The following is a 17,344-nucleotide window of genomic DNA, read 5'->3' on the forward strand; positions in this document are numbered from 1 at the left end:
CACTTGCTCTGTATTTTATCTGATCACGATGGCGTTCGGCTGGTCCTCGCTCTGGGTACAATTTCAGTCCTGCAGCCAACATTCTGCATCCAGGGTGAGAGAAGGGCAGGACTGCGAGGGGTGGCAGGGGGGGTAGAAATACAGAAATTGAACAAAGATGCTGCAAGTTTCTATCCCGCAGCCGACAGCGCTTGATGATTTGCAGGCTGGCAATGTACACGGGTGCTGGTCAGTAGGAACCTAGTGCTAAAGAAGTCACTGTGTACCAGCACACTGGGAGGGAAGGAGGGCACAATGATCTCAGCACAGACTGGCCAGCCACTGGGAAGGTATCGTACAGCACTCAGACGAGCTTACCCTGTATTTATCCACAAATCATGCATAACTTCTTGTTGAGCTGAAACGTCCATTTATTTAACAGCAGTAATAATTTAAAATTATAAAAACCCTTTCTGTGTTGAATATGAGAAGGGTGAAGTTATAAAGAAAACAAAAAGGGACTGTGGCAGGGGAAGGCAGGATAGCTCGGTCTATTCCGTGAGTTCATATTTTCTGTGGCAACTCCCTGACCCTCACTCGCCCTCCCCACCTGGAGATCCTCGGCGCAAATTGGATTTTGTTACACTGTCATTTTAAAGGTTTAAAATTTCAAAGCATAAGGGATGGAGGAGCGGGGCGTGGGGAAAGAATATAAAGAGCAGAATCTCAAAACCATACAAACCACCTTCCCCCAGCTGGAGTTGCAGACAATAGCTCAGCACCTTGGGTTTCCAATCTGTGAAGCTTAACGGTCTTTCACAGCAGTTTTAAGAGTCCGCATGGCGACGCGATGAATTCAGAGATCTTCCCCCCACTGGAGAGCCGGAGGTGTCTCGTCTCTGAAGAACCAGGGGCCTCGTGAGGGAATTTCTGGTTTTTGGTTTCCCCCCTTGCTCCGCTCCGGAAGGCCCTTAGTTGCTTACGTTGGCTAGGGAGGAAGGACTATGGACAGGGCACGCAGGATTGGGGCTGGACTAGGATTCATGAATTGTTTGATGAGTTTTCATTACTTGGTGAGCTGGAGGAGGAGGAGGAAGATGACGAGGAGAAATTCATCCCTGTGAGTCCTGGGGGATTCGTGGCAGTGTTTTGTCCACTTAAACTTTTCCGGCACACGGGGCATGTGTCGTGCTTTGGAGATTTAAAAAAAAAAAAAAGCCAGGAGAGAAAGGATTAGACATAGGACACGGGAACAGTGCAAGTAACAGCCAGTCATGCTACTGCCTACCTCCTTCTTCAGAGGCAAAAGGCTGCTCATGCTCAGGCATCAGCAGGATATAGAAATATTTACCAATGGGAACAGTATAATGGAACGTGTCCAGAGTATATAATATTCCCCTTGCATCAAAGGGATCCGGGCGCTGGTGTAACTAACCTGTTCCAGCCAGGGGACTATACAGCCATTGTGGAATAGATGATTGCAGGGTAATTGCCGGACATTTTCACCAAGTGTGTAATCCTCTTTACATACAGGACACTCGAGCCCGGACCCTACAAGGCACAAAACCACAAAGCGAAGAATAAAGAGGGCTGACTGGGTATTATTCATTTACCGCTTGGGAGCGGAATGAGCGCTGGCTTCCCCAGCCAGTTCAGAAATTGGTTCAGAGCTGTCCAGCTTTGAAAACTCACCAGGGACGTGCTCCAGCTCATCTGACTCTTTATTCCTGCCTTAGGTCATCTGGCAACTGGCCTTTCACAGTCTCCCCAGCACTGGGGAGAAAGCTACTGCCTCCAGAGCTTCTGTCACTTGGGATAGCTGCCTGTATCTCTCCACCTTATTCCCAAATTCCTCTTCTTCCTTACCTATATTTTCTCTCTTACTCCCTTCCTCAACATGCTGCTGCCAGTGTATCATATGTAGGCTTGGAAGGATTCGATTTTTATTTTTAAAATGTCAATGTCACCATACACACAAACCCACGAAAAAATATTTCCGTCAATCATCAAACAATCATAAAAATTGACACACCGGTAAAGAAAGAAAAAGTCAGTTTGAGAACCTATTAGAATTTGAGTTATGGAACTTCACCTTGTATATTTTGACAGGCGAGGTCGACAATTTCTATTTTAACAATTATAAAACTAACTGAGTCTCAACAAATACCGTCATTAAAGAAGTACTGACCGATCCCTCCCATCATTCCCCACCATTGTGAAAACGGAAATAAATAAAAACTGAAAAGAAATTGCTTAAAGATAAACACTGATCGTATAAAAAATAAAAATCAAAGTCTGCCAAGCCTAATTCTATATGAACCCTAACAGATTCAAATCTCTCTTCCTGTAAGCCAGTCTGTCCGGCATTTTATTATGCACGGCTACGACGGCCAGCAAACACTATTCGCTGCTCCCAAGAGATTTTTACATGCAGTGGCTGCATCAGCACTGATAGTTTCAGGAGAATTTCACACTGCTGCAGCCCCACCAGGTGCATTTTTACCACTGTGTCATCTAATGCTGCTTATAGCCCATCTAGAAGACACAGCGGCAGAGGCTGGCAACCTGACCAGAACCTGACTCCAGGTGTCAGATCAGACTTGGAAAGAACTTGACGCTCTCAGACTCTGGTTTGGACTCTGAGGGAGCAAGGGAAGGATCCGGTTCCCTGTCCCCAGAGCTCAGTGGAGGTGGCAGCAGCTGGCTGAAGGAGTCGGCGGACAGCTGTGCAGCTCTGCGCACTTCTCCCAAACAGGAAGCCAGGCAGCACCAGGATGCAGAGAGGAGGCTTGGAATGCACCAGGAGCCCACGTGCGCTGCTGTGCAGGTAGGGGTGGGAGACACACACCACAGTACAGCAGACGTGGGATGATGGTGGCTTAGCCAGGCAGGTGGGCTGGATTCTGTCCCCGTCCTGCCTGCCTGCCAGGAAACCCCGTGGCCAAAGGCGCGGGGGCTGTCTGAAACCGCTGCCAGACAGCTGCGCTCCCTACAGGGGCATGCCTTGGACTGGGCTCCCCAGTCCTATAGGAAGGAGCCCCAGCAGAGTGCGACGTGTCACGTACCGTTTGCACCCAGCAGTGGCATGGCTAGAACCTCCCGGGGGGTGAGTGGAGTGTGGGGGTGGAGACCAGAGAGCGTAGTCCGGCACAGCGAGGGTGGGGGCAGCAGTGTGAGCGAGAGCCTTGCTACCTGAAATGAAGCCGATGGGACGCACCCAACTAAAGCATCAGGTTTGGGTCAGGTACGAAAACAACTCAACAGGTTCGGTCTGGGCTTTAAAATGAGGCCTGAGCAGATCTCTAGGTAGTGGGAACCATGCTGCCAGCTGTTCTACACCACCAGTCCTATGCTGCAGTGCCACTGGGTGTGAGATTCCCCTAAAAGGCGACAATGCCCAGGAGATAGTAAAGACCTCTCATTTCCAAGACAGGCTGCAGACTTGGGAGACTGAGACAGTCGGCCAATTTCTGTGCTGGCTCCAATCTTTATACATCTCTAGCTACATTAGCTTTTAAAGATGGGGCAGTTAACGGCCTACTGCAAACTTATCAGCGTTACAGTACTTCTGTTCAGGCAGGAGTAGGAGAGAGCTGTGCCTAGTTCTGCCTCCGGAATTCTTTTGCCCTATGATAGATTACTCGCCAACATGAAAATTCCAAGGGAAAAACCACATGAAAGCTCTGCAAAGCTCTTCATTGGACTCCTCGGTGAAGGAGGCAGGGGACGTACCTACGTGTTCCTCTGTTATCTGAACGGTGGGGAGCGCTTGGATCTTCTCTTTGTCTGCTGGAGGTGGCCCAGTGTTTTCAAATTGATTTAATAACTGAAAGACAAAACGCCATATGGTACAGGACAACGACACTGGCTGGATGGGACATAAGATTTGTTAGGCCAAGGTACTGAGCCATCTAACCGTGTCCTGTCACCTGTATCCCACCTTTACTGCTTGCTAACTCCTGATGCTTCAAATATTAATTCCCCAGCACGGACCTGGGCAACTTTGCAGAGCTGCATCGAGGAGAAAGATTCCCCCTGACCTCTGAATGGACCAGCTGACACCCCTCAGCACAAAATTTAACATATGTATTGATGGCGGAGACCACAAGTCTTGAACCCTGGTCCACAGGGCTCTTAGGAGCTAGTAAGTTCCAACCTGCCACCCAGGGATCTGCTAGCAGTTGCCAGAATAGAAGCCCCTGGCAGAGGACTCCAGTCCTGGAATCTGATTGGCAGAACGCTGGAGGTCCTGATTGGTTCACAACTTCTATACAAACCCAGCACAGGAACAGGGAGTTGTGCCTGCAGCTGGGATCTCCCTACTTTGGGCTGCTTCCTAGTTCCAGATTCCTGCTCCAACCACTAGGTCTGACCGCCCATGCCCCCGTCATGACAATTGGTCTTAAAACCCTCCAGCAGTGAATTCCACTTGCCAAACATATGCTAAAGGAATTACTTCCTCTTAATTTAACGGATGCCTTTGTTATCGGACACCATGAGGAATACCAGGAGCAGAATCAAGCGTGGTCCCCTTCTTCTACCTCCCTAAACCACCAACAGCCATAAAACAGGTTGTCAGCTTGCGGCAGACAGGACAACATGCTTGTCTTTTGGAACCGCAGCCAAGCCCTGACTGAAACATGTTTCTGTTCATACTGTTCCCTCTAGGCGCAGAGCTTGTGTTTTCAAATACATTGCTTCCTTTAAGAAACCGTTACTGAAAGGATAAGCCACTGCAGGGGGAAGTAAACAGAGCCCTCCTCCTTGTGCATTTCAAGACACATGAATCATGAAAACAAAAGACATTTTCCCTGGCAATGGAGTGCAAACCTGAGCGCCTCTTGTAGCTACTTTTACACACATTGACTCAACGCTAGGTTTTGGAGACGTACTGGACTGCGAGTCCCTACTAACCAAGACAGATGTCAGTGCTATCCCTCTATGGAAGGGAGAAGGGTAGATTCTTAGAGAAAGGGTTCCATCCCAGTACCAACCACTGCTCATGAGCATCCCCCAGTGGCAGAGGCATAGAACAGGTGCCAGGTTTACCTGTGTAATAATTGCATCCAAGCCATTGGCACCCCAGGCATAGTCCATTGGATTCGAATGCAAGACTCCCCTTTAAGAATAAAGACAACAGGGTTTTAGTCTCCACTGGGGCTGCACACAACCAGACCTTTAGGTAGAGTAGCCCGTAACTCCAACTCACCAAGGGCCTAGTCCTAGGTTTGGTATTGTCGTTGGTGCAATAATGCCGTTGACCAGCTGCTGTATGATTCTGAAAGACAGCAAAATCAAGATCAAAGAAGAACTAGGATCCACTAAATCCCACAAACGGCCCTGAAGTCCAGAGTGGGTCGGAAATACTGTGGTACCATCAGGGGGAACGAAAGGTAAGATGCAGTATCCGGTTTAAAGTGCAACTGCATCCTAGTGACTACTTATTTCTTGCCACAGGAAGAAGTCGAAGGATTTTATTCAGAGAGGACCATTTTTCTACACAAAGGTGGGAAGTGGACAGTGTCTCTGGGATGCACTTAGAGAAAAGTCAATCCACTCTAGCATAGGCCTGGGAGGTAGCATCATTTCCAGCTGCTGACTGTAAGGAGCGGAGAAATTCACCAGTGATCGGACACATCAGCTGGTTTTCATGCTGCTTTGCCCACAAGTGACCATGCTCAAGGAAAAGAATCAGGGCAGACAGATGCTTACTCAGTCTAGGGCATCTTTTAGTTAAAAGCTCCCAGGCATATTCCCTTCTTTGCGGTATGATCTATTGTAGAGTACAGGTAAACCACGGCCAGCAAGTCAGTTTCACTCAAGATACAGGCTGGATAAGGGTTCTATTCCAGCTGAAATGTAATCTCCCAAAAGCAGCTGTTTGCATAGGAAGTAAGGCACCTGTGAAGGAGAATAACTCCATGTAGGAAGTGTTTAATAAGGGACTAGTCCTTGAGAATGGATAACAAACAAATGTTATGGTTCTCAGCTAAACCACCTTAAAAAGAAAAGCAAGCCCTGGGCACTGAGCAGAGCATTAGAAAGCACTTCTCACCCTTCTAGCGTTGGGACTCCCTCGTGCCTGCCAGCGGCACGCCGTGCAGTGAGACGGGCTCGGGGCTGCCTTGCACCATATCTGTGCCGAGACTGGTGTTCTCTCTCCCGCCGGTTCTCGGAGTCCCTGTTGTCTTCAGATTGGCCACTGGACCCAAAGGCAGGAAACTCAAAGCTGTCATCAAAAATCCCAAAGGCAAACTGGCCATAGCCCTGTGGCAAGGTGAATAAGTGCTGATCCACGTTCTGTAGCGAAGAGAATTCAAGGCAGGTTGGTCACAAGGAGAGACCTTTTACTTCTACTAACAAAGGCCTCTGACGAGACAAAGCCAGACTCTGCAGACAGCTCCAGCATCAGAGCTGAGGGCTCTGTGCTGAGCAGAGGCTCTGCAATGAGCAGACAGCATCAGCTGAAATTAGACTTAGGAAATAACCATTATTTTTCTGATACCATTGTGTGGCAACGGAGGCTAACTGCTGACTCTTTAAACGGTGACCCTGGCATGCCCAGATAAACAGTTCAATATACCACAGCATGGCTCCTCCTAACAAAAACGGGATATGGGGGAAACTCAGCTGTCCTCAGAGAAGAATGCCAGGCTATTTAGAGAGTTCTAGAAGCAGCGCTTGGATGATATTTACCTTCAAACTTTGGCAGAATCCAGGGGGACAATATAAAATGATATCCCTGCAGAAATATTCAGATTCAATGGCAAGGAAAAAGAAACACAAAAACAACAAGAATGTAGTAGGGGATGGGGAGTGGCTATTACTCACCTCGAATGGATGCCTGCTCTGATCGCTGGTCGATGCGGAAGAGCTGGAACCATTCTCAACATTCCTGAGAAGAGCGAACAGCATTGGTTAGCCTCAGGAATGCGGACTCGCGACAGCGCAGGGTAGGTGGAAACCAAGGGATGGGATCTTGGTAGGGGCAGACGTCATACCACTTTACGAGTTGTGCAAAACCATTTCACAGGCAACACATTTTCTCATCAGCTGCTGTTTTCCACCACAATCACTCCTATAATTTTTCTTCTTGCTGTCCCTTACCTCCCTGAACATTCAGACCTTCCCCCCCCCTCTTGCTGATCACTTCGTGCGCATCTCATGAAGCTGCAGAACAGTAACTTTGCTAGGGAAGACCCACCTGTTACATCAGCCAAGCATTCTCTACCCATTCCACCCCTAGGCAACTCAGCTACGTTCTCCGGAGCACCATGAGGGTAAGGTTTAGGATGCCAACACGACAACGATGCAAACATGCTTAATGCTGCTGTTGGAAACCCACTCATCAGAACCAGTCCTCTTTTTTGCACTGCAAAATCACATGACCAGTCAGAGAATGAGAGTTAGCAAATGATTACAAGAGAATACATAGCGCTATGCTTTCAAAAAGCCGTATGAGCGTCACTCCTCATGGCTCATGTGCGTGCTAAATGTTATCTTGGTTTTACAGCAGAGTAAACGGAGGTTCAGAACACCTGAGTGACTCTGCCAATGTCACAGCAAGTCACTCTCAAAGCTAGGATTAGCTAGGCATGATTTCTAGCTCCATCTACCAGACAATGCTGCCTTTCAGGATGGAGCTATGCCTCTTCATGGGTTTAGAAAACCTACTGCAATCCAAAGGAATAACTAATGAACACTTGATACAGTTGATGTATGCAGAGACTTGTTTGTTCTTAAACGTGTAAGTAAGTGGACTTCTTTAACATCTTGTCACCTTGCACTGTTTAAATCTCAAGGCCACTCTCTCTGCAAGTCAAGACCAAGAATCACATTACGTGTGACCTGCACTGGCAAACACACCATTACAGCCAAAACAGGTCAGCGTGTCCACACATTAAAGCATTTTTTGCAAGGCAAAAACCACATCCTGATCACATTCTGTATAACTGTGTGTATCACTGCTTCCTGCTGTGTGTATGGATAATAGTGGATGTTTCTTCACAGTGCCCTTTGAGACATCATATGCTCTCAGATTTTGGGGGGCGGAGGGGAGCTACCCCTGATTAACCCACAGCTACGTGCTACTGTCTACATAGCAGAAAAACTGTTAGAAATCAGATACTCTCATGCTTACTATTTCATTTAAATTAATATGTATATTTTGGCAGTGCTTAAGGACCAACCAAGACCAGGGCACGATTGTGCTAGGCACCCTGCAACACAGAACAGTAGACGGTCCTGCCCTGAAGAGCTTACAAACTAACTAGACAAGACAGACGCAGGGTGGGGGAAGGGGTTGAACATACAAGCAGAGTAAACAATGTGATGGCAGCAAATGGGATTTAAGTTGCATGGTGGGTTTTTCGTTTTTTTTTTCCGGGGGAGGGGGGGTGTTAGTTAGCAGGGGATCAGTTAAAAGGAAAGGAAAGAAAAGGGCAGGGGGATGAAGGGTCAAGGCATGGGAGAAAAGAAGTATGGAGTGAAGCTAAGATGAAGAGACTGTGGGGAAGAGAGGGGTTTGGAGCAAGCAGCCCATCAGCACAGGGCAGAGAAAGTCCAGTCAAGACTGCAGAAAGTTCTCTGAATGGTCCACGGGTCACTAGCCAGGATGTCAGGCTTCTAACCATCATGGTTGGGAAACATGTTGACTTATTTGTGGACACAGACTGTGAGAGTTAAGTATGTACTTGGAAAAACCAAGTAGCTGGGCCCCCAAGGTTTTCATTGAGAAAAGCCAAATATCATTAGAGGTTGTCCAACTGGTCCCCTTAGTTTGTAATATCTCCCACCCCAGGAAAAGGAAAGAACAGAGAAGATCCCAAGTTAACGCTCACAGTATCCTTCAGGAACAGCACATTACCTGGGCTCCTCAGGAAGTTCTTCAATAAAACCAGATTCACACCTTGGGCAAATATAATCCTATAGAAGAGAAAAACTACATGAGAAACGCAGGTGCTAGAAAATAGTTACAGATAGTATCTTCCATATGGAGAAATGGAGAAAAACCCTGCGTTCCATTCTCCAGGATGAATTTTCCAGCTAGCCAACAGGAATAAGGCACAGAAACCCTGACTCTGTGCACTCAGAATAATACTCTATAAACTAAGAGGTGAAGTCAGGCAGTGCACCACTTCCCAAAGTCCACCATGCTTTAAGTACCGAAGAATTCACTGTTTCGAGTCACTCTGGCAACAAGCAGGAGCTCTAAGTCCTGGAGAAGGAGGAAGCCACCTTTATGGATTAGATACGGAGGACACACAGCACTGCAGCCCTATGTAACACTGGGCTCAAATTATTCACATTTAAGGGGACTAACTAGAAATTGGTCTCAGTTCATGCAGGCCACACCAACTTTCACCATGAGGACCAACATGTAACAATACATGAAGTTAACAACTCCAGAGAAAATTCCAAACTTTACAGCCTCACTCTTACTATCCTTCCCCAGGTACAGCAGGATTAACTACAAATGTAATAGGCAGCCTTTCTACCTCACACTTTCCAGAGCATTCTTTAGTTTCTGATGGCAACTGAGATTTCAGGAATCCTGGCTGGACTTATTCTGTGCCTTTTATGACTGAAGACTACAAATCCCAGAATTCCATGCTTGTTTCTCACCCTTTTGTAAAAAGAATCTCTACTTAACAGACTCATGGGATACAGACACATGGCTACACCCTTCTTCTGTCTCCACACTGTATTACATGAACCAGTTTTAAATGCTGCATAAAACCATTTCAGGCATAAGTCTCCTTAGTCAGTGTGAACAGGGCACAACTGTTATCAAATCATGTTTTAAAAGCATTCTATTATGCAGAGATTAGATTATAGACCACAGGAAGTCAAGTAGTCTTTATAACAGTTTTAAAACCATTAGTGTATGCCTTCACCAATGTTCCCTCTAATTTTTTAGATCCATGTATGGAATGAATTTTGTTATGTCCACCAATATGGAGGTGCTGTGTGGCGACAATGGGGCTGAGGCGTTTGGAGTGCGGGAGGGGGCTCAGGGCTGGGGCAGAGGGGTGATGGCTTCAGCTGCGGGTGTGGGCTCTGGGTTGGGGCAGAGGATGAGGGGTTCAGGGTGTGGGAGGGGGCTCAGGACTGGGGCAGAGGGTTGGGGTGCATGGGGTGAGGGCTTCAAATAGGAGGGTGGCTCTGGGGTGGGGCTGGGGATGAGGGGTTTGGGGTGCAGGCTGTCGCGGGAGGAGCGGGGGAGAGAGGACTCCTCCCCCCCCCCCCCAGCCCTCTCTTACCACAGCAGCCCAGGGGAGAGGTTCCTCTCCCCACCTGCGTGGCCTTTGATAGCCTGCCACACAGCCATGTGGCTGCACAGCTTAGAGGGAACTTAGGCCTTCATCACACTGGCCAGACAAACTTAAGCCTGAGTCTGTTTGGAGCATGGTTTAAAGGTGGTTCAGATAACACTGGTTAACCCCCAGCATAGACAGAACATTAGATGGATCTTGATGTAGTCACAGGCGAAGTGAAAGCAAAACCACTGGATTTCCTGGCAAGGCAGCATGCATACGTGTTGATTTTCAAATGGCTTCTAGAGGACAAACGGTCAGAATGAAAGAGAAACAATGTGGAGTTACAGTTACTGCCAATTATAATGTCAAGAAGAACGAAGAGGAAAGCAATACCTAACAAGATCTGGGATTTTTCACCACACAGAGTATGTCTACACTGCAATTAGACAACCCAGCTGACTCAGGCATGCGGGGCTGGGGCTGAGAGGCTGTTTAATTGCGGTGTAGACATTGGGTCTCTGGCTGCAGCCCTGAGCTCTGGGACCCTCCCACCTCACAGGGTCCTAGAGCCCAGGCTTCAGCCAGAACCCAGATGTCTACACCGCAATTTAGAAGCCTCACAGACCCAGCCAGCTGGCATGGGCCCGCCATGGGTTTTTAAATCGCAGCGTAGCTATACCAGTGGAGGCTTCAAGGAGACATAAGGAGGTCATTCTGCAACACAAACACTAAAATAACCTCCCACACTGCACGCTCATTAGAGAAAGCTCTTTCGGTCTACTTCTATTGCGCCCAATTTAAGATGGGATCGTTTATAAAGCTCAAACAGACTGCATGTTCAGAATCAGGATTCCTTCTCAGAGTAACGGATTCCTTCTCTGCACACCTGCTCTTCTTGTTTATTCCCAGCTTTAGCAAAGCATTTATGTTTAATGACTGTTGATAATTTGACAGCCCCTTTGAGACAGAAGAAACTCAAAGGGCTTAAAATTATATGAAGGAATCGTTTGTCAGTAAAACGAGCCCCCACAAATAACTGCACACAACAATGCTATACAATACAGTGCAGCTGAAGAGAGGAAGTGAAGTGTACCATGCCCAATTTGAACCAAACACGACACTTAGGGCAGGCAAAATATAAATGACCAAAGTGGAATTTGCTAATTCCACTGATATTGATAGCTGGCTTACCTGAGTTTATCTTTTTAAAAATGCTGATGCTGCTTCTCCTACCACTTTTACTTTCGGGATTGTCACACCCACTAGAACATAAGGCATGTCTACATTAACCCGCAGCCTTAACTAAGGTGGTATGAATAGCAGTGAGTGCTGTGCTATAATTCCCATGTGGACACTGCAGGCATGAACTTAAAGGTGCCAAGTCCAAGAGGACTAAGTTAGTGTGAACTCAGGATCTTTATGTTTACACCCAAAGTGCCCACACAGGGGGAGTTACAGCATAGCACTTTGGTGCGCACTGCTATTCACACCCCTTTAGTCCAAACTGTGGGACAGTGTAGTCAAGCCCAAAGATATTCCACCTAGGAGCCGAGCTACCTGATTCCCAAAAGGAACAGGATGCAAGTGGCCTGTGTTCACCCTGCTAAGAAGTTTGTGATCCCTCCCCGAGCCATGGGAAAAAAAAAAACAAAACAAAACACATTGTAAGACCCTAGCTATGCACAGCAAAACCCAAAATCCATTTAATGTTGTCTCTATTCAAGAGAATAAGGAATCAGCAAGACACCACCCATCTGTAGGGACTGTCAGTGAATACCACTTAAACACAGCTGCCTCCTCTCCCACACTGAACTCTCTTTAGATTTGCAATCATGTTTCTATAAAATACCCACAATTTGTATTTCAAACGTGTTCCTACCTCACCCAAATGCCTCCCAGGGAGTTGGTCAACAGCACACAGGGGCAGGAGTGTACAAAAAACCGGATCAGTCTCTGACTTTGAAATAAACGTCAGCCAATTTACTCAATTTCCATCAATGCCCCATTCGGATAAGAATTTACAAAACCAATCTATTGCTTTCCACACTCAGCACCATGAGCCTGATGAAGAGAAGCAAGTGATTTGCTCCTCTCAGCTTTCCTATTAGAGGGATATAATTTTGACAACAGGCAGTTCTGAATACAGCAATCAGCAAATTCTTTTGCAGCTGGAACAGCACAATTGCCAAAGTTTACTGCTTTTCAAGCTGTTAGACTCTTTCCTTTTGTAACACATGCAGTGCCAGTTCCGCTCTGGCAACTTAGTTTGCTGTCAATAAGAGTGGCCTTCCTAATTTGGACCTCTGAAACAACCAGCTTCTTGAGCATCAACCGAACCTGGATTTTCAGCACTGAGCTATGTTAGGGGACAGACAACTGTTGCATTCACCACCAAAAGGATTGCTCCAATAGTTATAGGAAACCCAACTTTGCATATTACGCAAGGCTAGTGACCAATATATCTGGCAGGAAGGGTTTTTTTTTTTTGCGGGGTGGGGGGGTGGGGAGAAGAGGGGAGGAACCACCAACAAATTCCCTATCCACCCTCTCAAAGCTCAAGAGTATTTAGCAGGAGCTTATCAGCCTTTTAGCTCTTAAAATGTATATAAACGTAAACTATAAATCCAGTTCTTTCATCCCACTGAAGAACGGATCAGCTATACAAAGGTTCACTTCACCCACTGCTCAAGTGCAGGTATCCCAGAAGTGAAACAGCAGGTGTTTAAAAGAACGCAGCAACATAACATTGCAGGAAGAACTGTAGGTAGGTAGACTAATTAAGCTGGAATCTGGCCAAGAAATCTGTCTTCAGCATGTTTTGAAAAGCACTATGGAATCTCTAATGGGACTAAAGATTAAAGGCCTCAGGTTTATGTATTTCAGAAAGGGTACTTCCAGTTGCTGACTCAGAAAAATGAGCACCACCAGCTGCATCACCACACTGGATTTCCTCAAAGTCTTCCATTCAAGCAACAACCTGCCTTGTCCTTGGTTAGTTTATGAACCAGTACTTGACATAAGTCCAAGGTGGCGTACCTAGAAAACCTTGCTATACACATTCTTTCCTGATTTTAAAACAGCCAGAAAAGTTTTCATCAAAACAGCTAGTGAATTGAGGAGTTATCTGGAGAGCTGGATGCTCAGATTAAAGGCTGTGGGCTAAACTTGCTTTAACAAAAATGTTAACCTCCCAGTTCAACAGTAGTTTGTCAAAATATCAGGGGACTCCTTGCGGTCAACCAGGAAAGAAAATGACATCCAGTTAGTGAGTCTGAAGCTGTGGTTAAAAATGTCCGTTACAACATAATCAGACTAGAAAATAAAACGTGGTGTTTGATAGTCACACCTAAAAAAACCTCCTCCATATAAAGCGTTAACCGGGTATATTCAGACACACCACACTTGGAGAATCAAGCATCAGGGTGCACCGGAAGGTTTTAACAGCAACTGTTTACAACGATTATGTCCTGAGGAACATCCATAATGCTGGTATTTATGTTAAAGCTAAACCAGATACAGACTGAGATGGGGGAGAGTATTTACCAAACAAAAATAAATAGCAACAAAACGAGTATTTTTGTAATTATTTAGGGGGGTTAAAAAACATCAGGAAAAGGCAGAATCTTTTCACACCAAGCATCACAGCAGTGCTACAGTAGCAGATGAACAGCAACTGATTTAAAGGAGATGTTTTCATTTGACAACCTTCTCAGCAGCCTGTTACAATTACTAGACAATCATTGAACTAATCTAGACCCCCTCAAAACAAAAATTGTAAACTTTCCCCTAGTTCATTTTAAGATAAACAGACAGTCCTCTGCACAATCTGCTGGCACTAGGTGTAAAGTCTGACACGAAGAGATAGCTTGCCATGGTGGAGTAGCCATGTTGGTCCCAGGATATGAGAGGGACAAGGTGGGCGAGGGAATATCTTTTATGGGACCAGGTTCCATTGGTGGAGGGTACAAGTTTTCAAGCTACACAGAGCTCTTCATCAGGTCTGTGGCAGAAAGAGAGACTTGTGTATCTCAAAGCCTTGTATACTTCACCAAGGCTATGTATACACTAGAGAGCTTAGAGCAGCGGACTGTCCCAATGCAGGTGCACCGCTGTAAGATCTCTCGTGTAGTTGCTGTGTGAAGATGGGACAGAGCTCTCCTGTCAGTGTAATTAAACCACCCCCAAAGAAAGGCAGGAGAAGCTCTTCGGCCGACATAGCGCTCTTCACACCGGTGCTTCTGTTGGTGAAACTTCTGTCACTCAGAAGGGTGGGTTTTTTCCACACTCCTGAACGACATAAGTTATACTGTACTGACAAATGCGATAGTGTAGATATAGCCTAACAGAAGATGATTTTTGGTAGGATTCTGCAACTCAGACTTTACAGCTGGGAGTTTCAAAGAGACCCAAGGGAGTTAGGCATCCAATTCCCATTGCATTCCAATAAGAACTGAACACCTAACTTCCTTTTGCTCCTTCCAAAACTCCAGTCAAAGGGTGGGGTAAAAGCTCACTTTATCACTGTATAAAATGCTATATAGATTTGAACTCTCAGAAGGATGATTTGACAAAGGAGTCCAGCACAACCAACGAACCAGTCACAGGCCTGTGAATTACTCTAGTAAAGAGACAGACTGACAGCAGCACACATTTACAATATATAGTGAAGCTCTGGGTTGATTTTTAAAGATGAATTAAACTGGATTATTTGTGCACACAATTTAAAAAGACTTCCCTAGAAGCAATACAACTGTGAGAAGCCTCATGTTCTAGTGGCTAGAGTAGGGAAGTGGGTTCTAATTCCAACCTTGGCACTGATGTTTTTATGACTGTGGGTAAGTTTCTTAATCTGTTTGAGGGCTCAATTTCCCCAGTAATACAGGATTAATATTTAGCACCATGTCTATAGGGCCCTGAGATAGTCAGCTGCTAAGCACTCTACTAAAATGTCAAGTATTCTATCGGGAACTCACTACCAAGTTCATGGCACAACTTGAGTTTTCACTGTACACCAGATCAGCAAATGAATTTCACTAAAGATAGAAATTCTATTGCAAATAATTTCCTGGCACAATGTTAAGAGTTTCAGAACAAATAAAGCCTCAGCATCAAGGGAAAGGCTCATTAACTTCAAAAACAAACTTGATGTGCTGATGACATTTGGCAACTCATTAATAGAACACATCTTGGCCAGATTTCCTACAAGTCATGGTCAAACATGTTGCTTTATCAAAGTCACTTTCATGCCAATAATCAGCACTTCTTTCTCACCATTATGGGGGGAGGGTGTTTCTCTCCTAACAAGTAAAGATGCATGGGCATTTTAGTTGGAGCTCGAAGCACATAGTTAAAGCACTACAGTGAGTGTAAGAAACACTCCTGCACTGGTCAGTGAAATTACTGTGTTTGCCTCACAGTTGCCCATTTCTAGATTCCAAAGCATTACTTTCTCTAACGGTTACACTCAGCTTGTTTTCACTGACTGTTAATAGGGAATCTTCCTGATAACTGGAAGAACTCTATCGCACCCCCTAGTTTGTTTGTTTGGTTTTTTTTTGGGGGGGGGGGTTCTGGTGCACATAGAGTAGAAAGCATGCAGCTTTAATTTGGAAGAATGTCACTTAGAACCTCTCCCTCTACCTAAATGAAGGCAGTGAGGCAAGAAGAACCCAGAGGCATGGATAGGTGCCAGGAGACACCTTCTCTGGGTATCTGTTGTAGGCAGCCTTGGGGTGTGGGCATCTTTTGATCAAACATTCTGCCGTATAAGTTACCTTGAAACATTTAAAGTCACCCTCCTAGTCAAGTTGTCCCAGTTCGAAAGCCTGGGGGAAGGGTGCGTGGGAACAGCCACCACCTTGCAGTTTGTCAGCAGGGTCCCACCCTTCCCCACCATCCCAGAACATGGTAGGGGGAGAGGGAGAAAATCCTCTTCACCCTCCTGTTCCCAACCCAAGAGTCTCCAGTACACTTTGCTATCTTCCAACTTAGGAACAGCAAGGGGATGCCCAGTAAGCTAGAACCCCTCCCCCCCCAGCACAGAGCCCATCACCCTCCCAAATGGGCTTCCCCAAACCCCGCCCAGTACAACCCCCCCTTCCCCTCCAGCCTAGGGGATCCTTTTACATCCCTTCCCCGACCCCTCCAATCCCAGCTCCCCTCTTCTTTTAGCCCCCTTCTCTGCCCCCCACTACTCGCCATAGCCCCAGTCTTATCACTCACCGTCCCCAGCCCACTGCTCTCCCATGCCTCACCCCCCCGCCCCATGCCTCAACCCCCCCCGCCCCCCCCGCCACCCCCCCGCCCCATGCCTCAACACCCCCCGACCAGCCCGCCGCCCCATGCCTCAACCCCCCCCCCCCCCGACCCGGCCGGCCGCCCCCCCCCGCCCCATGCCTCAACCCCCCGACACCCGACCCGGCCGGCCGCCTCCCCGCGACCCATGCCTCACCCCCCACCCGACCCGACCGCCCCATGCCTCACCCCCCAAACCGGCCCGGCCCGGCCCCGCCCCGCCCGCTCATCCCTCGCCCGGCCCGGGCCCCCCTCATCCTCCTCCTCACCAACTGCCCGGCTCCCCCCCAGCTCAGGCCGCGGCGCCCTCCTCACCGGCAGGCGCGGAGCGATCTCGGCCGCGCAGCAGTGGCAGAAATACCGTCCCGGCTGCGGGGAAGCCTCCGCCATCTTCCCCCCCCCCCGACACCACGCCGCCCCGCCCGGCCGGGGGCGACGCACGGCGCGGCTACGGCGGCCGAGCGGGCACGAAAGGTGCTCGCGGTGGGACTGGCGGAAACGCGGACTGGGACGGGGCGGAGCCTCTGCGACTCCTGAGGAGGGCGGGGGCCTCTGGGAGCCCACAGGGAGGGGGCGGGGCCTCTTTGCCTGGAGGGGTGGGGCCTTGAGTCGCCTCAGGGGAGAGGGTTGAGGTGGGGCGGAGGGAACTACTGGAGGGCATAGCCACGCCCCACGGGGGGAGGGTTCCTGAGGAAGTGGGGGGGGCTAAAGCATTTTGGGAGGAGGAGCTAATTGGTCTTCTGAGGAGAGGGGGAAGAGCAGGAGGGGCTTGGGGAACTGCTCCCTATCTAGTGTCTGTGTCCCCTCACTGC

General features: G+C 47.8%; 1 protein-coding gene across 1 annotated transcript; it reads right to left on the minus strand.

Annotated features, from left to right (window-relative positions):
- Nucleotides 1–386: 386 nt before the first annotated feature.
- RNF126 (ring finger protein 126) lies at nucleotides 387–17,021 on the minus strand. Its single transcript, XM_077842167.1, has 9 exons — nucleotides 16,848–17,021; nucleotides 8,846–8,904; nucleotides 6,811–6,874; nucleotides 6,035–6,279; nucleotides 5,189–5,257; nucleotides 5,029–5,098; nucleotides 3,712–3,805; nucleotides 1,415–1,530; nucleotides 387–1,170 (listed from the first exon to the last, which is right to left on the minus strand). The coding sequence occupies exons 1-9, from the start codon at nucleotides 16,920–16,922 to the stop codon at nucleotides 1,021–1,023; spliced, it is 942 nt and encodes a 313-aa protein (XP_077698293.1). The 5' UTR covers nucleotides 16,923–17,021; the 3' UTR covers nucleotides 387–1,020.
- Nucleotides 17,022–17,344: the final 323 nt, after the last annotated feature.

This window comes from Eretmochelys imbricata, chromosome 25, assembly GCF_965152235.1.
Source record: "Eretmochelys imbricata isolate rEreImb1 chromosome 25, rEreImb1.hap1, whole genome shotgun sequence".
Classification (NCBI taxonomy): Eukaryota; Metazoa; Chordata; order Testudines; family Cheloniidae; genus Eretmochelys; species Eretmochelys imbricata.

Bases quoted from the DNA above. Each gene is read 5' to 3' on its own strand.
- RNF126 (XM_077842167.1), bottom strand. From the start codon at position 16,922: ATGGCGGAGGCTTCCCCGCAGCCGGGACGGTATTTCTGCCACTGCTGC. The intron at 6,280-6,810 runs GTGAGTAATAGC...TCTTCGCTACAG, and splicing joins AGAGCAGGCATCCATTCGAG to AACGTGGATCAGCACTTATT. The intron at 5,099-5,188 runs GTGAGTTGGAGT...TTATTCTTAAAG, and splicing joins AACCTAGGACTAGGCCCTTG to GGGAGTCTTGCATTCGAATC.